This window comes from Rhinoraja longicauda, chromosome 37, assembly GCF_053455715.1.
Source record: "Rhinoraja longicauda isolate Sanriku21f chromosome 37, sRhiLon1.1, whole genome shotgun sequence".
Taxonomy (NCBI): domain Eukaryota; kingdom Metazoa; phylum Chordata; class Chondrichthyes; order Rajiformes; family Arhynchobatidae; genus Rhinoraja; species Rhinoraja longicauda.
The window spans coordinates 4,599,672-4,617,768 of record NC_135989.1 but is presented as its reverse complement, the minus strand read 5'-3'; the positions used below and the strand labels follow the sequence as shown (position 1 = coordinate 4,617,768).

The 18,097-nt window shown below is 54.4% G+C and overlaps 1 protein-coding gene across 3 annotated transcripts in view; it reads right to left on the bottom strand.

Moving 5' to 3' along the window:
• The window catches only part of LOC144610713 (adhesion G protein-coupled receptor E3-like), an 85,342-nt gene that overhangs the window by 15,123 nt on the left and 52,122 nt on the right, over positions 1 to 18,097 (bottom strand). For all 3 annotated transcript variants that reach the window (XM_078429618.1, XM_078429619.1, XM_078429620.1), the window contains 8 exons: positions 15,664 to 15,731; positions 12,843 to 12,965; positions 10,928 to 11,105; positions 8,496 to 8,615; positions 7,740 to 7,912; positions 4,783 to 4,950; positions 2,708 to 2,911; positions 527 to 747 (listed from right to left, as the gene is read on the bottom strand). In XM_078429618.1, the coding sequence (XP_078285744.1) occupies positions 527 to 747; positions 2,708 to 2,911; positions 4,783 to 4,950; positions 7,740 to 7,912; positions 8,496 to 8,615; positions 10,928 to 11,105; positions 12,843 to 12,965; positions 15,664 to 15,731 (1,255 nt within the window). The remainder of the gene's footprint in view (positions 1 to 526; positions 748 to 2,707; positions 2,912 to 4,782; positions 4,951 to 7,739; positions 7,913 to 8,495; positions 8,616 to 10,927; positions 11,106 to 12,842; positions 12,966 to 15,663; positions 15,732 to 18,097) is intronic.

Genomic DNA, 18,097 nt, shown 5'->3' with positions numbered 1-18,097 from the left:
TGTTGCATCTCGTGCGATTGCAGGGGAAAGTGCCCGGGGATGGGGTGGTTTGGGTAGGAAGGGACGAGTGGACCAGGGAGTTACGGAGGGAACGGTCTCTGCGGAACACAGAGAGGGGAGGGAATGGGAAGATGTGGGATCCCGTTGGAGGTGATCAGCAAAAATGTCAGAGAGTTATATGCTGTTTGGCTTAGTTTACAGATACTGTACAGAAACAGGCCCTTCGGCCCACCAGGTCCGTGCCGACCAGCAATCGCTGCACACTAACACTATCCTACACCCACTTGGGACAATTTACTATTTGCAGAAGCCAATTAACCTACAATCCTGTACGTCTTTGGAGTGTGGGAGGAAACCAGAGCGCCCGGAGGAAAGCCACGCAGGTCACGGGGAGAAGGTACAAACTCCGTACAGACAGCACCCGTGGTCGGGATGGAACCCGGGTCTCCGGCGCTGTGAGGCAGCAACTCGACCGTGCCACCCCTCGGCGCCGTTGCTGGCGGTACGCCAGGGTGGCGGTACTCACTGTTTCGGGGTGCCGTAGCCCTCGCTGTGCACCGCGGCGGAGATGCCGACGACCAGGAGCGGGAGCCCGTAGCCGACGGGCAGCATGTGGTGTTTCCTCAGGCAGTCGGCGTTGAAGACTCTCACCACCATGAGGTAGAGCTGGACCCCCTCCAGAGACATCCAGGCGAAGACAGTCAGGAAGAGGTAGTGCAGGAAGCCAGCAACCACCGCACAGAGCACCTGGTGGACAGAGGGACACCCTGTGAACACAACACACCCAATGCCAACCTCCCTCCACCAGAGACAATACACAACAGATAATAGGAGCAGGAGGAGGCCATTGGGCCCTTCAATACACAATACACAACACACAATAGACAATAGACAACACACAATAGACAATAGGCAATAGTGCAGGAGGAGGCCATTCGGCCTTCGAGCCAGCACCGCCATTCAATGTGATCATGGCTGATCATTCTCAATCAGTACCCCATTCCTGCCTTCTCCCCATACCCCCTGACTCCACTATCCTTAAGAGCTCTATCTAGCTCTCTCTTGAATGCATTCAGAGAATTGGCCTCCACTGCCTTGTGAGGCAGAGAATTCCACAGATTCACAACTCTCTGACTGAAAAAGTTTTTCCTTGTTTCCGTTCTAAATGGCCTACCCCTTATTCTTAAACTGTGTGGCCCCTGGTTCTGGACTCCCCCAACATTGGGAACATTTTTCCTGCCTCTAATGTGCCAATCCCTCAATAATCTCATATGTTTCAATAAGATCCCCTCTCATCCTTCTAAATTCCAGTGTATACAAGCCTAGTCGCTCCAGTCTTTCAATATACGACAGTCCCACCATTCGAGGAATTAACCTGGTGAACCTACGCTGCACGCCCTCAATAGCAAGAATATCCTTCCTCAAATTTGGAGACCTTTCCCCACAGCCAGACACCTCGTTCATCTAACATTGAGTATAGCAGTTGGGAGGTCATGTTGCAGTTGTATAAGACGTTGGTGAGACTGCATTTAGAATATTGTGTTCAGTTCAGGGAACCATGTTATTGGAAAGATATTGTCAAGCTTGAAAGGGTTCAGAGAAGATTTACGAGGATGTTGCCAGGACTAGAGGGTGTGAGCTACAGGGAGAGGTTGAGTAGGCTGGGTCTGTATTCCATGGAGCGCAGGAGGATGAGGGGAGATCTTACAGAGGTGGATAAAATCATGAGAGGAATAGATCGGGTAGATGCACAGAGTCTCTTGCCCAGAGTAGGGGAATCGAGGACCAGAGGACATAGGTTCAAGGTGAAGGGGAAAAGATTTAATAGGAATCCGAGGGGTAACTTTTTCACACAGAGGGTGGTGGGTGTATGGAACAAGCTGCCAGAGGAGGTAGTTGAGGCTGGGACTATCCCATCGTTTAAGAAACAGTTGGACAGGTACATGGATAGGACAGGTTTGGAGGGATATGGACCAAGCGCAGGCAGGTGGGACTAGGGTAGCTGGGACATTGTTGGCCGGTGTGGGCGAGTTGGGCCGAAGGGCCTGTTTCCACGCTGTATTTCTGTTTTTTTTGTTTTTTTTTAACTTTTCAAATCTTTTTATTACACTTCAAAAAATAATAGTGATATTGATACATAGGGATCAGGATTACATTAACAACAAATGTAGCCTTAATATAAATCCAGTTTCAAAATACATATAGGGTATAGACCTCCCAGTCTCTATGTAATTATAGATCAAAGGTTAAAAGAGAACATATATATATATATATTTTTTTTAAAGATAAAAAAAAAAATTAAAGAAAATAATAATATTTACCCCCCTAAACTAAAATAAGCAAACAGACAAAAAAAAACAAAACAAAACAGAATCAGGGTTGCAAAAAACAAAAAAATGTCAACAGTTTAGACCCCTGTTTGTTGTTAAATCTGTTCCACCAAATAATGGTCTATATGTATTTTGAAACTGGATTTATATTAAGGCTACATTTGTTGTTAATGTAATCCTGATCCCTATGTATCAATATCATTGTTATGTTCTAAAACTAAACTAAACTAAACAAGGGTCTCGACCCGAAACGTCACCCATCCTTTCCTCCAGAGATGCTGCCTGACCCGCTGAGTTACTCCAGCATTTTGTGTCTACCTTCGGTTTAAACCAGCACCTGCAATTCCTTCCTGCACTGAACGGGCGTGACAGCTTACCTTGTTGCTGGTCTGCGAGATGCCAACGAGGAACAAGAGCTCGGCGAGGAAGAGGCAGAGACACAGGTGGGCATGGATGGTGGTCCGTGTGCCCTGAATTGCCTGGCACGCCAAGAAGGTGACGAACGAAATGAAGAGACACACCAGAGAGATGCTGATGCCAACGTAGGAGATCAGGCTGAGGTTCCACAGATGCCAGAGGTCCTGGAGAAAGAAGGATGGATGGGGTGAGCATCTTAACAGCACGGTGGCACAGCGGTAGAGTTGCTGCCTCACAGCGCCAGAGACCCAGGTTCGATCCTGACTACGGGCACTGTCTGTACGGAGTTTGTACGTTCTCCCTGTGACCTGCGTGGGTTTTCTCCGGGTGCTCCGGTTTCCTCCCACACTCCAAAGACGTACAGGTTTGCAGGCTAATTGACTTTGGTAAAAAAATGTACATTGCCCCTAGTGTGTGTAGGATAGTGTTAGTGTGCGGGGATCGCTGGTCGACGCGGACTCAGTAGGCCGAGGGGCCTGTTTCTGCGCTGTATCTCTAAAGTAAAAGTCTAAAGTGAAGTCTAAAGTTTGTAGATGATAGAACACTAGGTGGCAGTGTGGATATTCCTGAGGGGATGGAGAAGGGAGAAACATGGGTAAGGATTCAGCCGAAAACAGACGCAAAATGCTGGAATAACTCAGCGCGACAGGCAGCATCTCTGGAGAGAAGGAATGGGTGGCGTTTCGGGTCGAGACCCTTCCTCAGACTGAGAGTCAGGGGAGAGGGAAACGAGAGATATAGACGGTGATGAAGAGAGATGTAGAAAATATGAATGAAAGATGTGCAAAAACGTAAAGATGATAAAGGAAACAAGCCATTGTTAGCTGTTTGCAGGGTGTTAACGAGAAGCTGGTGCGACTTGGATGGGAGAGGGGCAGAGAGAGAGGGAATGCCAGGACTACGGGTTCAGCAGGTAGAATGTGTAGGAAGGAACTGCAGATGCTGGTTTAAACCGAGCGAGAGGGTGGGGTGGGGTGGGCAGGGGAGGGGGTGGGGTTGGGTTGGATTGGGAGGGGTGGGGTGGGGTGGGGTGGGGCGGGGTTGGGGTGGGGTGGGGTGGGGAGGGTTGGGTGGGGTGGGGATGGGTTGGGCTGAGTTGTGTTGGGTTGGGTTGGGTGGGGTTGGGAGGGGATTGGGTGGGGTAGGGAGGGGATTGGGTATGGTTGGGTTGGGTGGGGTTGGGTTGGATTGGGTTGGGTGGGGGTTGGGTTGGGTTGGAGTGGGATGGAGTTGGGGTGGGGTGGGGTTGGGTTGGGGTGGGATGGGGTTGGGTTGGGTGGGGTTGGGTTGGGTTGGGGTGGGATGGAGTTGGGGTGGGGTTGTGTTGGGTGGGGTTGGGTTGGGTTGGGTGGGTTGGGTTGGGTGGGGTTGGGTTGGGTGGGGTTGGGGTGGGATGGAGTTGGGGTGGGATGGAGTTGGGGTGGGGTTGGGTTGGGTGGGGTTGGGTTGGGGTGGGATGGAGTTGGGGTGGGGTTGGGTTGGGTTGTGTTGGGTGGGGTTGGGTTGGGTGGGTTGGGTTGGGCGGGGTTGGGTTGGGTTGGGGTGGGATGGAGTTGGGGTGGGGTTGGGTTGGGTTGTGTTGGGTGGGGTTGGGTTGGGTTGGGTTGGGTTGGGTTGGGCGGGGTTGGGTTGGGTGAGGTTGGGGTGGGGTTGGGTTGGGGTGGGGTTGGGTTGGGTGGGGTTGGGGTGGGATGGAGTTGGGGTGGGGTTGGGTTGGGTTGTGTTGGGTGGGGTTGGGTTGGGTTGGGTGGGTTGGGTTGGGCGGGGTTGGGTTGGGTGGGGTTGGGGTGGGATGGAGTTGGGGTGGGATGGAGTTGGGGTGGGGTTGGGTTGGGTGGGGTTGGGTTGGGTTGGGTTGGGCGGGGTTGGGTTGGGTTGGGTGAGGTTGGGGTGGGGTTGGGTTGGGGTGGGATGGAGTTGGGGTGGGGTTGGGTTGGGTTGTGTTTGGGTTGGGTTGGGTGGGGTGGGGGGAGCTGTGATTGCGGTGACGGGATGCGTGGAGGGGTCTCCCCTATGGTGCCCCGTGTGCCCGTACCTGGGTCTCGTACAGGGCCATCAGCACGGCGAAGCTGGTCAGCCGTGTGCACTGGCACACCGTGTGCGTCCCGTTGGTCTTCACCAGTTTGCAGCCTTGGCGTGACCAGTGGCTGCCCGCCCTCGTGTTGTTCAGCGCCACACACACCACCACCTGCGCCTTCATGGTCTGGACCAGGAGAGGAGATGATACATAAGGTCATAGGAGCAGAATTAGGCCATTCGGCCCATCATGTCTACTCTGCCATTCAATCATGGCTGATCTATCTCTCTCTCCCAACCCCATTCTCCTGCCTTCTCCCCATAACACCTGACAACTAAACGAGAGCAAGTCTGAGGTCATCCTATTCGCCCCCCCTCCAACTCCATCAAAACGATAACAGGCAGCCTTGGAAGCCTATCCTCCCTAGTCAAACCGCATGTCAAAAACCTTGGTGTGATATTTGACTCTGCATTAAAGTTTGATAAGCAAGTCAACGCTGTGGTAAAAGCCAGCTTCCTCCAGCTTCGTACCACAGCTAAAATCAAACCATTCCTCCAATTTGACGACATTGAAAAAATCATTCACGCTTTCATTTCCTCCCGCCTAGACTACTGCAACTCCCTATACACTGGGATCAGCCAATCATTCCTGTCCCGCCTGCAACTGGTCCAAAACGCCGCAGCGAGACTCCTGACGGGTACCCGTAAAAGGGACCACATCACCCCGATTCTGGTCTCTCTCCACTGGCTCCCAGTACAGTACAGAATCAACTTCAAGCTCCTCCTATTCACATACAAAGCCCTAAACGGGCTTGCCCCCCCCATATCAAAAATCTTCTAACCCACCACTCTATCTCCAGGTCCCTCAGGTCGGCCGACTTGGGGCTACTCACTATCCCGCGGTCGAGGCTTAAGCTCAGAGGTGACCGCGCTTTTGCGGTTGCAGCTCCTAGACTGTGGAACAGCATCCCTCTCCCCATCAGAATTGCCCCCTCCATCGACACCTTTAAGTCCAGGCTCAAAAACCTATTTCTACTCCCTAGCGTTTGAGGCCCTCTGAGGGGGCGCTGTGAAATGTTTATGTATGTGCTGTTATGTTTGTGTGCCATTGTATGTTCGTTCTTTGTACCTGAACTGATGTACAGCACTTTGGTCAACGTGGGTTGTTTTTAAATGTGCTATACAAATAAAATTGACTTGACTTGACTTGACATCCGTACTAATCAAGGATCTATCAATCTCTGCCTTAAAAATATCCATTGACTTGGCCTCCACAGCCTTCTTTGGCAAATAATTCCACAGATTCACCACCCTCTGACTAAAGAAGTTCTTCCTCATCTCCTTGCTAAAAGAACATCCTTTAATTCTGAGGCTGTGACCTCTAGTCCTAGACTCTATACAAATTAACAAGTTACCAAGTTATAGGAGTAGAATTAGGCCATTTGGCCCATCGAGTCTACTCCGCCATTCAATCTACTCTGCCTCCTAATCCCCATTTTCCTGCCTTCTCCCCATGACCCCTGACACCCGTATACGACACGATAGAACTTTATTAATCCCAGGAGGGACATTGATCTGTCAACAGTCATTAAAACACAACAAGATTCATGAAACATGAAAGTAAAGTGATGAGTGGAAAGTCCAGGATTGGAAATGTGCAAGGATTGGGGATGGGATGGGATGGGATGGGATGGGGTGGGGTGGGATGGGATGGGATGGGATGGGATGGGATGGGATGGGATGGGATGGGGTGGGGTGGGGTGGGATGGGATGGGGTGGGGTGGGGTGGGATGGGATGGGGTGCGTTGGGATGGGGTGGGGTGGGGTGGGGTGGGATGGGATGGGATGGGATGGGGTGGGATGGGATGGGGTGGGGTGGGATGGGATGGGGTGGGGTGGGATGGGATGGGGTGCGTTGGGATGGGGTGGGGTGGGGTGGGGTGGGATGGGATGGGGTGGGGTGGGGTGGGATGGGATGGGGTGGGATGGGATGGGATGGGGTGGGATGGGATGGGGTGGGATGGGATGGGGTGGGGTGGGGTGGGATGGGATGGGGTGGGGTGGGATGGGATGGGGTGGGGTGGGATGGGATGGGGTGGGGTGGGATGGGATGGGATGGGGTGGGGTGGGATGGGGTGGGGTGGGGTGGGGTGGGATGGGATGGGATGGGATGGGGTGGGATGGGATGGGATGGGGTGGGGTGGGGTGGGATGGGATGGGATGGGGTGGGGTGGGGTGGGATGGGATGGGATGGGGTGGGGTGGGATGGGATGGGGTGTGATGGGGTGGGATGGGATGGGGTGGGGTGGGATGGGATGGGGTGGGGTGGGGTGGGATGGGATGGGGTGGGGTGGGGTGGGATGGGATGGGATGGGGTGGGGTGGGATGGGATGGGGTGTGATGGGGTGGGATGGGATGGGGTGGGATGGGGTGGGATGGGATGGAGTGGGGATGAGAAGGGGTGGGATGGGATGGGATGGGGTGGGGTGGGATGGGATGGGGTGCGATGGGGTGGGATGGGATGGGGTGGGATGGGGTGGGATGGGATGGAGTGGGGATGAGAAGGGGTGGGATGGGGTGGGTTGGGATGGGATGGGGTGGGGTGGGATGGGGTGGGGATGGGATAGGATGGGACGGGATGGTATGGGAAGGGGTGGGGTGGGATGGGATGGGATGGGATGGGATGGGGTGGGATTGGATGGGATGGGGTGGGGTGGGATTGGATGGGATGGGGTGGGATGGGGTGGGGTGGGGTGGGATGGGATTGGATGGAGTGGGATGGGGTGGGTTGCGTTGGGATGGGATGGGATGGGGTGGGATGGGATGGGGTGCGGTGGGATGGGATGGGGTGGGGTGGGGTGGGATGGGTTGTGGTGCGTTGGGATGGGATGAGATGGGATGGGATGGGGTGGGATGGGATGGGGTGGGATGGGATGGGGTGGGATGGGCCGGGCCGGGCCGGGGGACAGTGCTGACCTTGTTGTTGTGGAAGGTGAGGTTGAGGGGCTCCACCAGGGGCTGGGCTGGTCTCCGCGTCGCTGCTGCCGTCAGCACGTCAGAGTTGAGCTGGAGCCGCCCCTCGCCATCCAGCGAGCCGTTCATCACCGAGCCCACGCGCGACATGGCGATCAGAGCAACGCCAACACGGCCTGCACACACACGCACGGGTCAGCACACGCATGGGTCAGCACACGCACAGCTCAGCACACGCATGGGTCAGCACACGCATGGGTCAGAACACGCACAGCTCAGCACACGCACGGGCACTGCACCCACAGCCACTGCACCCATAGCACACATAGGCCCAGCACCCACACCACCCACACCACCCACAGGCTCAGCACCCACTGCACCCACACCACCCACGGGCACTGCACCCATTGCACCCACACCTCCCATGGGCACAGCATCCATGGGCACTGCACCCAAGGTACCCACAGCACCCATGGTCAGCACACATGCCACCCACGGACACAGCACCCACCCTACCCATCAGCACCTACATACATAGCCCCCACACTCAGCCCGAGTCCCCACCCCAGGGTGGGAAACCCCCAGACCAGGGGAAACCTCAGGGAGGGAGGGAGGGAGGGAGGGAGGGAGGGAGGGAGGGAGGAAGGGATGGGGAGAGGGAGGGAGGGAGGAAGGGAGGGAGAGAGAGACCGAGTTTGCCTGACGTGTCTCCTGCCTGCCCCTATGCCCATGACCCAGTGTTGGTAGCGGGGTTCCTACCGGGGTCTGCTCCCTTGGTCACCGCCCGCCAGGGGACCTCCAGCCGGTTGCCATTGGCCGACAGCGTGGCGGTGTCCGTCGCCGAAACATTGCCATCCCGGAGAACCTCCATGTCGACCACTGGTGGAGCAGAGAAAGGGGACGGTGAGGGTGAGGGTGAGGGTGGGGGTGAGGGGTGAGGGTGAGGGGTGGGGGGTGAGGGTGAGGGTGAGGGTGAGGGGTGGGGGTGGGGGATGAGGGTGGGGGTGAGGGTGGGGGTGGGGGTGGGGGTGAGGGGTGAGGGTGAGGGTGAGGGTGAGGGTGAGGGTGGGGGTGGGGGTGAGGGTGGGGGTGAGGGTGGGGGTGGGGGTGAGGGTGAGGGTGGGGGTGGGGGTGAGGGGTGAGGGTGAGGGTGGGGGTGGGGGTGGGGGTGGGGGTGAGGGTGGGGGTGGGGGTGAGGGGTGGGGGTGAGGGTGGGGGTGGGGGTGAGGGGTGAGGGTGGGGGTGGGGGTGGGGGTGAGGGGTGAGGGTGGGGGTGGGGGCGATGGGATCGCGGGGTGAGGGTGGGGGTGGGGGTGAGGGTGAGGGTGGGGGTGGGGTTGAGGGGTGGGGGTGAGGGTGAGGGTGGGGGTGGGGGTGGGGGTGAGGGTGGGGGGTGGGGGTGAGGGGTGAGGGTGGGGGTGGGGGCGATGGGATCGCGGGGTGAGGGGCACAGAGCGGGCGGCAGTGGAGGACGCTTAGGCTAGGTTAGATTAGTTTTGTTTTGTTTAGGTTAGTTATCGTGTAGTTTAGTTTAGAGATACAGCGTGGAAACAGGCCCTTCGGCCCACCGGGTCCGTGCCGACCAGCGATCCCCGCACACTAACACTATCCTATGCACATTAGGGATAATTTACAATTTTACCGATACCAATTAACCTACAAACCTGCACGTCTTTGGAGTGTGGGAGGGAACTGGAGCACCCGGAGAAAACCCACGCAGGTCACGGGGAGAGCGTACAAACTCCGTGCAGACAGCACCCGTAGTCGGGATGGAACCCGGGTCTCTGGAGCTGTGAGGCAGTAACTCTACCGCTGGGCCACCTCTCCACAGATTTGTTGACCTCTCCACAGTTACTGCCTGACCTCCTGAGCGTTTCTAGTATGTTCTGTGTTTAGTTCTGATTTCTGGCATCTGCAGGTTTTTGTTTTGATTTTCAGTCCCATTTACCCACATTTGGCCCTTATCTCTCCAAACCATTCCTATCCATGGACCGTCCATGTACAATTGTCTGCGGTCTATTGTCTGTCCAACTGTCTAATATATATATAAATAAAAAGCTGGAGTAACTCAGTGGGTCAGGCAGCATCTGTGGAGAGAAGGAATGGGTGACGTTTCGGGTCGAGACCCTTCTTCAGACTGAGAGTCAGGGGAGAGGGTGACACAGAGATATGGAAGGGCAAGGTGTGAAAATGACAGATCAAATGGGATGCTGTTATAAAATTATATAAGGACTGGACAAGCTAGATGCAGGAAAAATGTTCCCAATGTTGGGGGAGTCCAGAACCAGGGGCCACAGTCTTAGAATAAAGGGGAGGCCCTTCGAGCCAGCACCACCATTCATTGTGATCATGGGTGATCATCCACAATCAGTAACCCGTGCCTGCCTTCTCCCCATATCCCTTGATTCCACTAGTCCCTAGAGCTCTATCTAACTCTCTTTTAAATCCATCCAGTGAATTGGCCTCCACTGCCCTCTGTGGCAGAGAATTCCACAAATTCACAACTCTCTGGGTGAAAAAGTTTTTCTCACCTCAGTTTTAAATGGCCTCCTCTTTATACTTAGACTGCGTCTCTATGAGATCCCCTCTCATCCTTCTAAACTCCAGTGAAGACAAGCCCAGTTTTTCCAATATTTCCTCATATGACAGTCCCACCATCCCGGGGATTAACCTTGTGAACCTACACTGCATTGCCTCAATAGCAAGGACGTCCTTCCTCAAATTAGGAGACCAAAATTGCACACAGTGCTCCAGATGTGGTCTCATACAACTGCGGAAGGAACCCTATATTCCTATACTCAAACCCTCTCGTTATGAAGGCCAACATGCCATTAGCTTTCTTCACTGCCTGCTGTACCTGCACGCTTACTTTCAGTGACTGGTGTACAAGGACACCCAGGTCCCGTTGCACTTCCCCTTTACCTAATCTGACACCATTGAGATAATAAGCTGAGAGCTGTATCTCCTGTGGCATTCTGTGCTGCATCTTGGTGGGACCAGGCTGTTGCTGAAGGTGCTCCTCAGGTTGGCCAGTGTGTCGTGGAGGGGGTGAGCTGTATTGTCCAGGACCATCCGCAGTTTGAAGAGCATCCTCCCCTCCAAGCCCACCTCCCGTGAACCCAACTCCAGGACAGAGCCGGCCTTCCTGGCGAGCTTGTTACCCAGAGCCCGTTCTCCTGAGCATTCGTTACCGATGTTGCCAAAGGACATGTTCCTCTTCTCCTCGTCGGCCAGCGTGAAGACCATGGCCATCACCGAGCTCTCCACCGTCTGCAGAGACCATGCCAGGGCCTCCTGCTGCTTCCCCCGGTCCATGTTGCCCAGCAGGGAACCGTTCCCCATCAGCCGAGCCGTGAACGATGAGATACTCTGCAGGAGCAAGAAGCTCAGTTCAGTTTAGAGATACAGCGCGGAAACAGGCCCTTCGGCCCACCGAGTCCACGCCGACCAGCGATCCCCGCACACTAACACCATCCTACACCCACTAGGGACAATTTTTTACATTTACCAAGCCGATTAACCTACAAACCTGCACGTCTTTGGAGTGTGGGAGGAAACCGAAGATCTCGGAGAAAACCCACGCAGGTCACGGGGAGAACGTACAAACTCCGTACAGATGGCGCCCGTAGTCGGGATGGAACCCGGGTCTCCGGCGCTGCATTCGCTGTAAGGCAGCGACTCTACCACTGCGCCACTGTGCACAGACACTACTTGTTAGAACACAGCACAGGAACAGGCCCTTCAGCCCACAATGTCTGTACTGAACAGTGAACATTAGAAGGTAGACACAAAATGCTGGAGTAACTCAGTGGGTCAGGCAGCATCTAGGGAGAGAAGGAATGGGTGACGTTTCGGGTCGAGACCCTTCTTCAGTCTGAAGAAGGGTCTCAACCCGAAACGTCACCCATTCCTTCTCTACCGAGATGCTGCCTGACCCGCTGAGTTACTCCAGCATTTTGTGCCTACCTTCGTTTTAAACCAGCATCTGCAGTTCTTTCCCACACAGTGAACATTAGAACGTGGAACAGCATAGTAACAGGCCCTTCGGCCCACAATGTCCATACTGAACAGCAAACATTACAACGTAAAACAGTACAGTACGGGATAGGCCCTTCGGCCCACAATGTCTGTGCCGAACATCAAGCATTGGAACATAGAACAGAACAGCACAAAAATGGCCCTTCGGCCCACAATATCTGTGCTGAACAACTGATATTACAACAGTACAGTACGGGAACAGGCCCTTCGGCCCACAATGTGCATGCCGAACATCCAACATGGTAACGTAAAACAACACAGGACGGGAAAGGGCTCTTCGGCCCACAATATCCATGTCGAACAGCAACATTAGAACATAGAACGTTACAGCACAGGAACAGGCCCTTCGGCCCACATTGTCTATGCTGAACAGCAAACATTAGAACATGGGACAGTACGGCATGGGAATGTTTGCAATTAGGGTTGCCAACTGTCCCTTATTAGCTGGGACATCCTGCATATTGGGCGAAATTGGTTTGTCCTGTCCCGTATTAGGCCCGGGGGCCGCTCTATGCCCGCACACTGTAGGCCCAGGCACAGTAGGCCCGGACACTGTAGGCCCGGAAACTGTAGGCCCGGAGGCCTCTGTAGGCCCGGACACTGTAGGCCCGGAGGCCTCTGTAGGCCCGGAGGCCTCCGTAGGCCCAGACACTATAGGCCCGGACACTGTAGTCTCGGAAACTGTAGGCCCCGGGGGCCGCTGTAGGTCTGGACAGTGTAGGTCCAGAGGCCCGAGCGCCGCCTAACGGAGGTTGCATAGCAACCCGCCTCCCAGCCCGGGCGGCCACCATTGGTGGAGCGGGAGCACGTGGCCGCTGGCTGGGTGAGGTCACGTGGGGCGCGGGGCGGTGACGTCACCTTGTCCCGTATTTGGGAGTGAGAAAGTTGGCAACCCCTATTAGCAGTACAGCACCAAACGGTATCTGTGCACTGCGGACAGCTCGATTGTAATCAGGTGCAATCTTTCCGCTGACTAGTACTGACATGCTGTGTCAGGGCCTGAGCTGAACCTAGCAGGATGCAGGGGATGAGAATCCGTCTGCGATATTCGTTCAAGGCTCTGCTCACCTGGAAGTGTTGCTCGGGGTCAAAGTGCTCCTCACTCTGTAACCTGTCACACACGCTGTGTTGCTGCAGAGAGCCCATGATGGAGCAGAACACATCATCAGTCACCACACCAGACCCAACCATCTGCAGGGAAAAGATGCATCACATCAGCAGTGGCCTAAAGGTTCAGTGTAGCTCAGAGATACAGCGTGGAAACAGGCCCTTCAGCCCATCGAGTCCATGCCACCTGTACACACTAGTTCTAGACCAATGAGCCAAAACATTATGACCACTGACAGGCGAAGTGAATAACATTGATGATCTTGTTACAATGGCACCTGTCAAGGGGTGGGATATACTAGGCAGCAAGTGAACAGTCAGTTCTTGAAGTTGATGTGTTGGATGCAGGAGAAATGGGCAGGAGTAAAGACCTGAGCGACTTTGACAAGGGCCAAATTGTTATGGCCAGACGACTGGGTCAGAGCATCTCTGAAACAGCAAGGCTTGTGGGGTGCTCCCGGTCAGCATTGGTGAGTACCGACCGACAGTGGTCCGAGGAGGGACAAACCACAAACCGGCGACAGACAGGGTGTTGGGCGCCCAAGGCTCATCGATGCGCGAGGGCAACGAAGGCTATCCCGTCTGGTCCGAACCGACAGAAGGTCGACTGTGGCACAAGTCACAGAAAATGTTAATGGTGGTCACGGGAGGAATGTGTCACAATACACAGTGCATCGCACCCTGCTGCGTATGGGGCATATCCCTGCGTATCAGAGTGCCCATGATGGCATCATGTTTTGGCTCATCAGTGTATGTTTAGTATAGTTCAGTTTAGAGATACACCATGGTAATAGGCTGTTCGGCCCACTGAGTCCACGCCAACCATCGACCACCCATACACACTATGTTTAGTGTAGTTCCCAGAAATCTCCACATCCCCGTCGATATCTCTCGTTTCCCATTCCCCCAACTCTCAGTCTGAAGAAGGGTCTCGACCTGAAACGTCACCCATTCCTTCTCTCCAGAGATGCTGCCTGACCTGCTGAGTTACTCCAGCTTTTTGCGTCTATCTTCACACTAGTCCTATGCTTAGCATAGTTCAGTTTAGAGGTACGGTATGTGAACAGGCCCTTCGGCCCACCGATTCCACGCCGACCATTGATCTCCCGTTTATCCTGGCTCAATGTTATCCCACTTTCTCATCCATTCCTTACACTGCACACCAGTGTGGCACGGTGGCGCAGCGGTAGAGTTGCTGCCTCACAGCGCCAGAGACCCGGGTTCCATCCCGACTACGGGCGCTGCCTGTACGGAGTTTGTACGTTCTCCCCGTGACCTGCGTGGGTTTTCTCCGGGTGCTCCGGTTTCCGCCCACACTCCAAAGACGTGCAGGTTTGTCGGTTAATTGCCTTCTGCATACGGCTAGGCACAGACATTGTGGGCCGAAGGGCCTGTTCCTGTGCTGTACTGTTGTATGTTCGAAAACATACAGTCAGATGAACATCTGGACTTGCTTCCAGAGCAGCTGGATGGTACATGACTCACACCAGCTTTCATGCCAAGTCTTGAGGCAGATTCCGAATTCATGAAACAAACCACACGCACATTCATTTTGGAACCCACCTTTCCACTAAACATATGCACCTGCTAAAGTTCCCTTAATATATTTTGATCAGGCAACTAAACTGAACGGTCCTCTCACCAGCTAGAGTGCGGTCCTGACTAGGGGTTGCCAACTATCTCACTCCAAAATAAGGGACAAGGTGACATCACCGCCCCGCGCCCCACGTGACCTCACCCAGCCAGCGGCCACGTGCTCCCGCTCCACCAATGGCGGCTGCCCGGGCCGGGAGGCGGGTTGCTACGCAACCTCCATTAGGTGGCGTGCGGGCCTCCAGACCTATAGCGGCCCCCGGGCCTACACCGTCCGGGCCTACACCGTCCGGGCCTACAGTGTCCGGGCCTACACCGTCCGGGCCTACAGTGACCGGGTCTACACCGTCCGGGCCTACAGCGTCCAGGCCTACACTGTCCAGGCCTACAGCGTCTGGGATTACAGCGTCCGGTCCTACAGTGCCCCCCGGGCCTAATACGGGACAAGGGCAGTCCCGTACGGGACAAACCAATTTTGCCCAAAATACAGGTTGTCCCGGCTAATACGGGACAGTTGGCAACCCTAGTCCTGACCTTCCATCTACCTCATTTGGAGATCTGCGAATTGTCTTTAATGGACTTTACATTACACTATGTGTGGGAAGGAACTGCAGATGCTGGTTTACACCACGTCTAGACACAGAGTGCTGGAGCAACTCAACGGGACAAGCAGCATCTGTGGGGAAAATGAATAGGTGATGTTTCGGGTCGTTTTTTTTCTTCTTTCTCTCTTCCATCCCTCTCCCCTGGCTCTCAGTCTGAAGAAGAGTCTTGATCCAAAACGTCACCCATTCCTTCTTTCCAAAGATGCTGCCTGACCCGCTGAGTTACTCCAGCACTAGCCCCACCTGCCCGCGCTTGGCCCATATCCCTCCAAACCTGTCCTATCCATGTACCTGTCCAACTGTTTCTTAAACGATGGGATAGTCCCAGCCTCAACTACCTCCTCTGGCAGCTTGTTCCGTACACCCACCACCCTCTGTGTGAAAAAGTTACCCCTCAGATTCCTATTAAATCTTTTCCCCTTCACCTTGAACCTATGTCCTCTGGTCCTCGATTCCCCTACTCTGGGCAAGACTCTGTGTACCTACCCGATCTATTCCTCTCATGATTTTGTAAAATCATCAGATAGCATCTACAGTAGCAAATAAGTCAAAGTAAAGAAAGGTGTTGAGGAGGGAAGTCTTACCTGTACTGATCCCACCTCCTTGGGTACTGCTGGGCATCTGTTATAAACAGGGCTTGGGCAGTCAAATTCTGGGGAGAAACGAAGAGATGAATCCACACAGAACGGTCACATCTTTCTTCAGTAAACTCTCACCAATCCAAAAATAAATCGAGAAGCTATCAGCAAATTCGTAACAAAATTACGTACCCTAGTCATGGTAATGTAGAACTGGGAAGGAGAGATGAGTGTAACAATGGTAATGGCGGCACGGTAGCGCAGCGGTAGAGTTGCTGCTTTACAGCGAATGCAGCGCCGGAGACTCAGGTTCGATCCTGACTACGGGTGCTGCACTGTAAGGAGTTTGTACGTTCTCCCCGTGACCTGCGTGGGTTTTCTCCGAGATCTTCGGTTTCCTCCCACACTCCAAAGACGTACAGGTATGTAGGTTAATTGGCTGGGTAAATGTAAAAATTGTCCCTAGTGGGTGTAGGATAGTGTTAATGTACGGGGATCACTGGGCGGCACGGACTTGGAGGGCCGAAAAGGCCTGTTTCCGGCTGTATATATATGATATGATATGATAATGTAATAACCTTCTCCCCTCTCTCATCGGGCAAGAGGTACAGAAGTGTGGAAACACACACCTCCAGATTCAGGGACTGTTTCTTCCCAGCTGTTATCAGGCAACTGAACCATCCCACCACAACCAGAGAGCAGTGCTGAACTACTATCTACCTCATTGGAGATCCTCAGACTATCTTTGATTGGACTTTGCTGGCTTTACCTTGCACTAAACGTTATTCCCTTTATCCTGTATCTGTATACTGTGAACGGCTCGATTGCAATCATGTGTTGTCTTTCCGCTGACTGCTTAGCAGGCAACAAAAAGCTTTACACAAAAAGCGGTACACGTGACAATAAACTCAACTGAACCATAACGTATTGATAGAGCTATAGAGTCAGTCATACAGCATGCAAACTGACACTTCAGCCCAACTTGTCAATGCTTGTCAAGGGCGGTCACGGTGGCGCAGCGGTAGAGTTGCCGCCTTACAGCGAATGCAGCGCCGGAGACCCGGGTTCCATCCCGACTACGGGCGCCGTCTGTAAGGAGTTTGTACGTTCTCCCCGTGACCTGCGTGGATTTTTCTCTGAGATCTTCGGTTTCCTCCCACACTCCAAAGACGTGCAGGTTTGTGGGTTCATTGGCTTGGTAAATGTAAAAATTGTCCCTAGTGTGTGTAGGATAGTGTTAGTGTGCGGGGATCGCTGGTCGGCGCGGACCCGGTGGGCCGAAGGGCCTGTTTCCGCACTGTATCTCTAGACTAAAACTAAAAACTGACCAAAATGCCCCATCTGCACTCATCCCACCTGCCCACATTTCGACCAAGACACCTAAACCTTTATTTATCCCTGTAACTGTCCAATAGGGTTCTAATTTGGGCAAACATTGAGGCAGGAATTTTTAGTGTAGTTTAGTTTAGCGATACGGCACGGAAACAGGCCCTTCGGCCCAACGAGTCAACACCGACCAGCGATCCCCGCACACTAACACTATCCTACACGCACTAGGGACAATTTACAATTTATACCAAGCCAATTAACCTACACACCTGCACGTCTTTGAAGTGTGGGAGGAAACCGAAGATCTCGGAGAAAACCCACCCGGGTCACGGGGAGAACGTACAAACTCCGTACAGACGGCGCCCGTAGTCGGGATCGAACTCGGGTCTCCGGCGCTGTGAGGCAGCAACTATCGCTGCGCCACCGTGCCGGCCCTAACACTGAGGAAGTGATAAAGGGCAAGGCACACAGCCAGCGTCTGTAGTCTCCTGATCAAGTTTCATTCAGTGAATGCAATGGAATCCACTACAGAGAGTGCCAGAGAGCAAGCAGCCAACTAGAAGGCTTCCGGCCCCACAGGGACTGTGGTACTCCTGTTCCCTGTGAATGCGACATTACATAACAGGAGAATAATTGTCCTTTTACAACCCAGCTCTCCGCCAGTCACCTGTCCCAATACCTCCTGATAAGAGTGGATAGGGTTGCCAACTTTCTCACTCCCAAATAAGGGACAAAAGGTGACGTCACCCAGCCAGCGGCCACGTGTTCCCATTGTACCAATGGCGGCCGCCCAGGCCAGGAGGCGGGTTACTACGCACCCTCCGTTAGGCGAACACACTCGGCCCCGCTCCCCGAACACACTCCGCTAGCCTACGGTGTCCGGGCCTACAGTGTCCGGGCCTACACTATCCAGGCCTACACTGTCCAGGCCTACAGTGTCCGGGCCTACAGTGTCGGGGCCTACAGTGTCGGGGCCTACAGCGCCCCTCTGGGCCTACAGTGTCCGGGCCTACAGTGTCCGGGCCTACAGCATCCGGGCCTACACTGTCCGGGCCTACAGCGGCCCCCGGGCCTACAGTGTCCGGGCCTACACTGTCCGGGCCTACAGCGG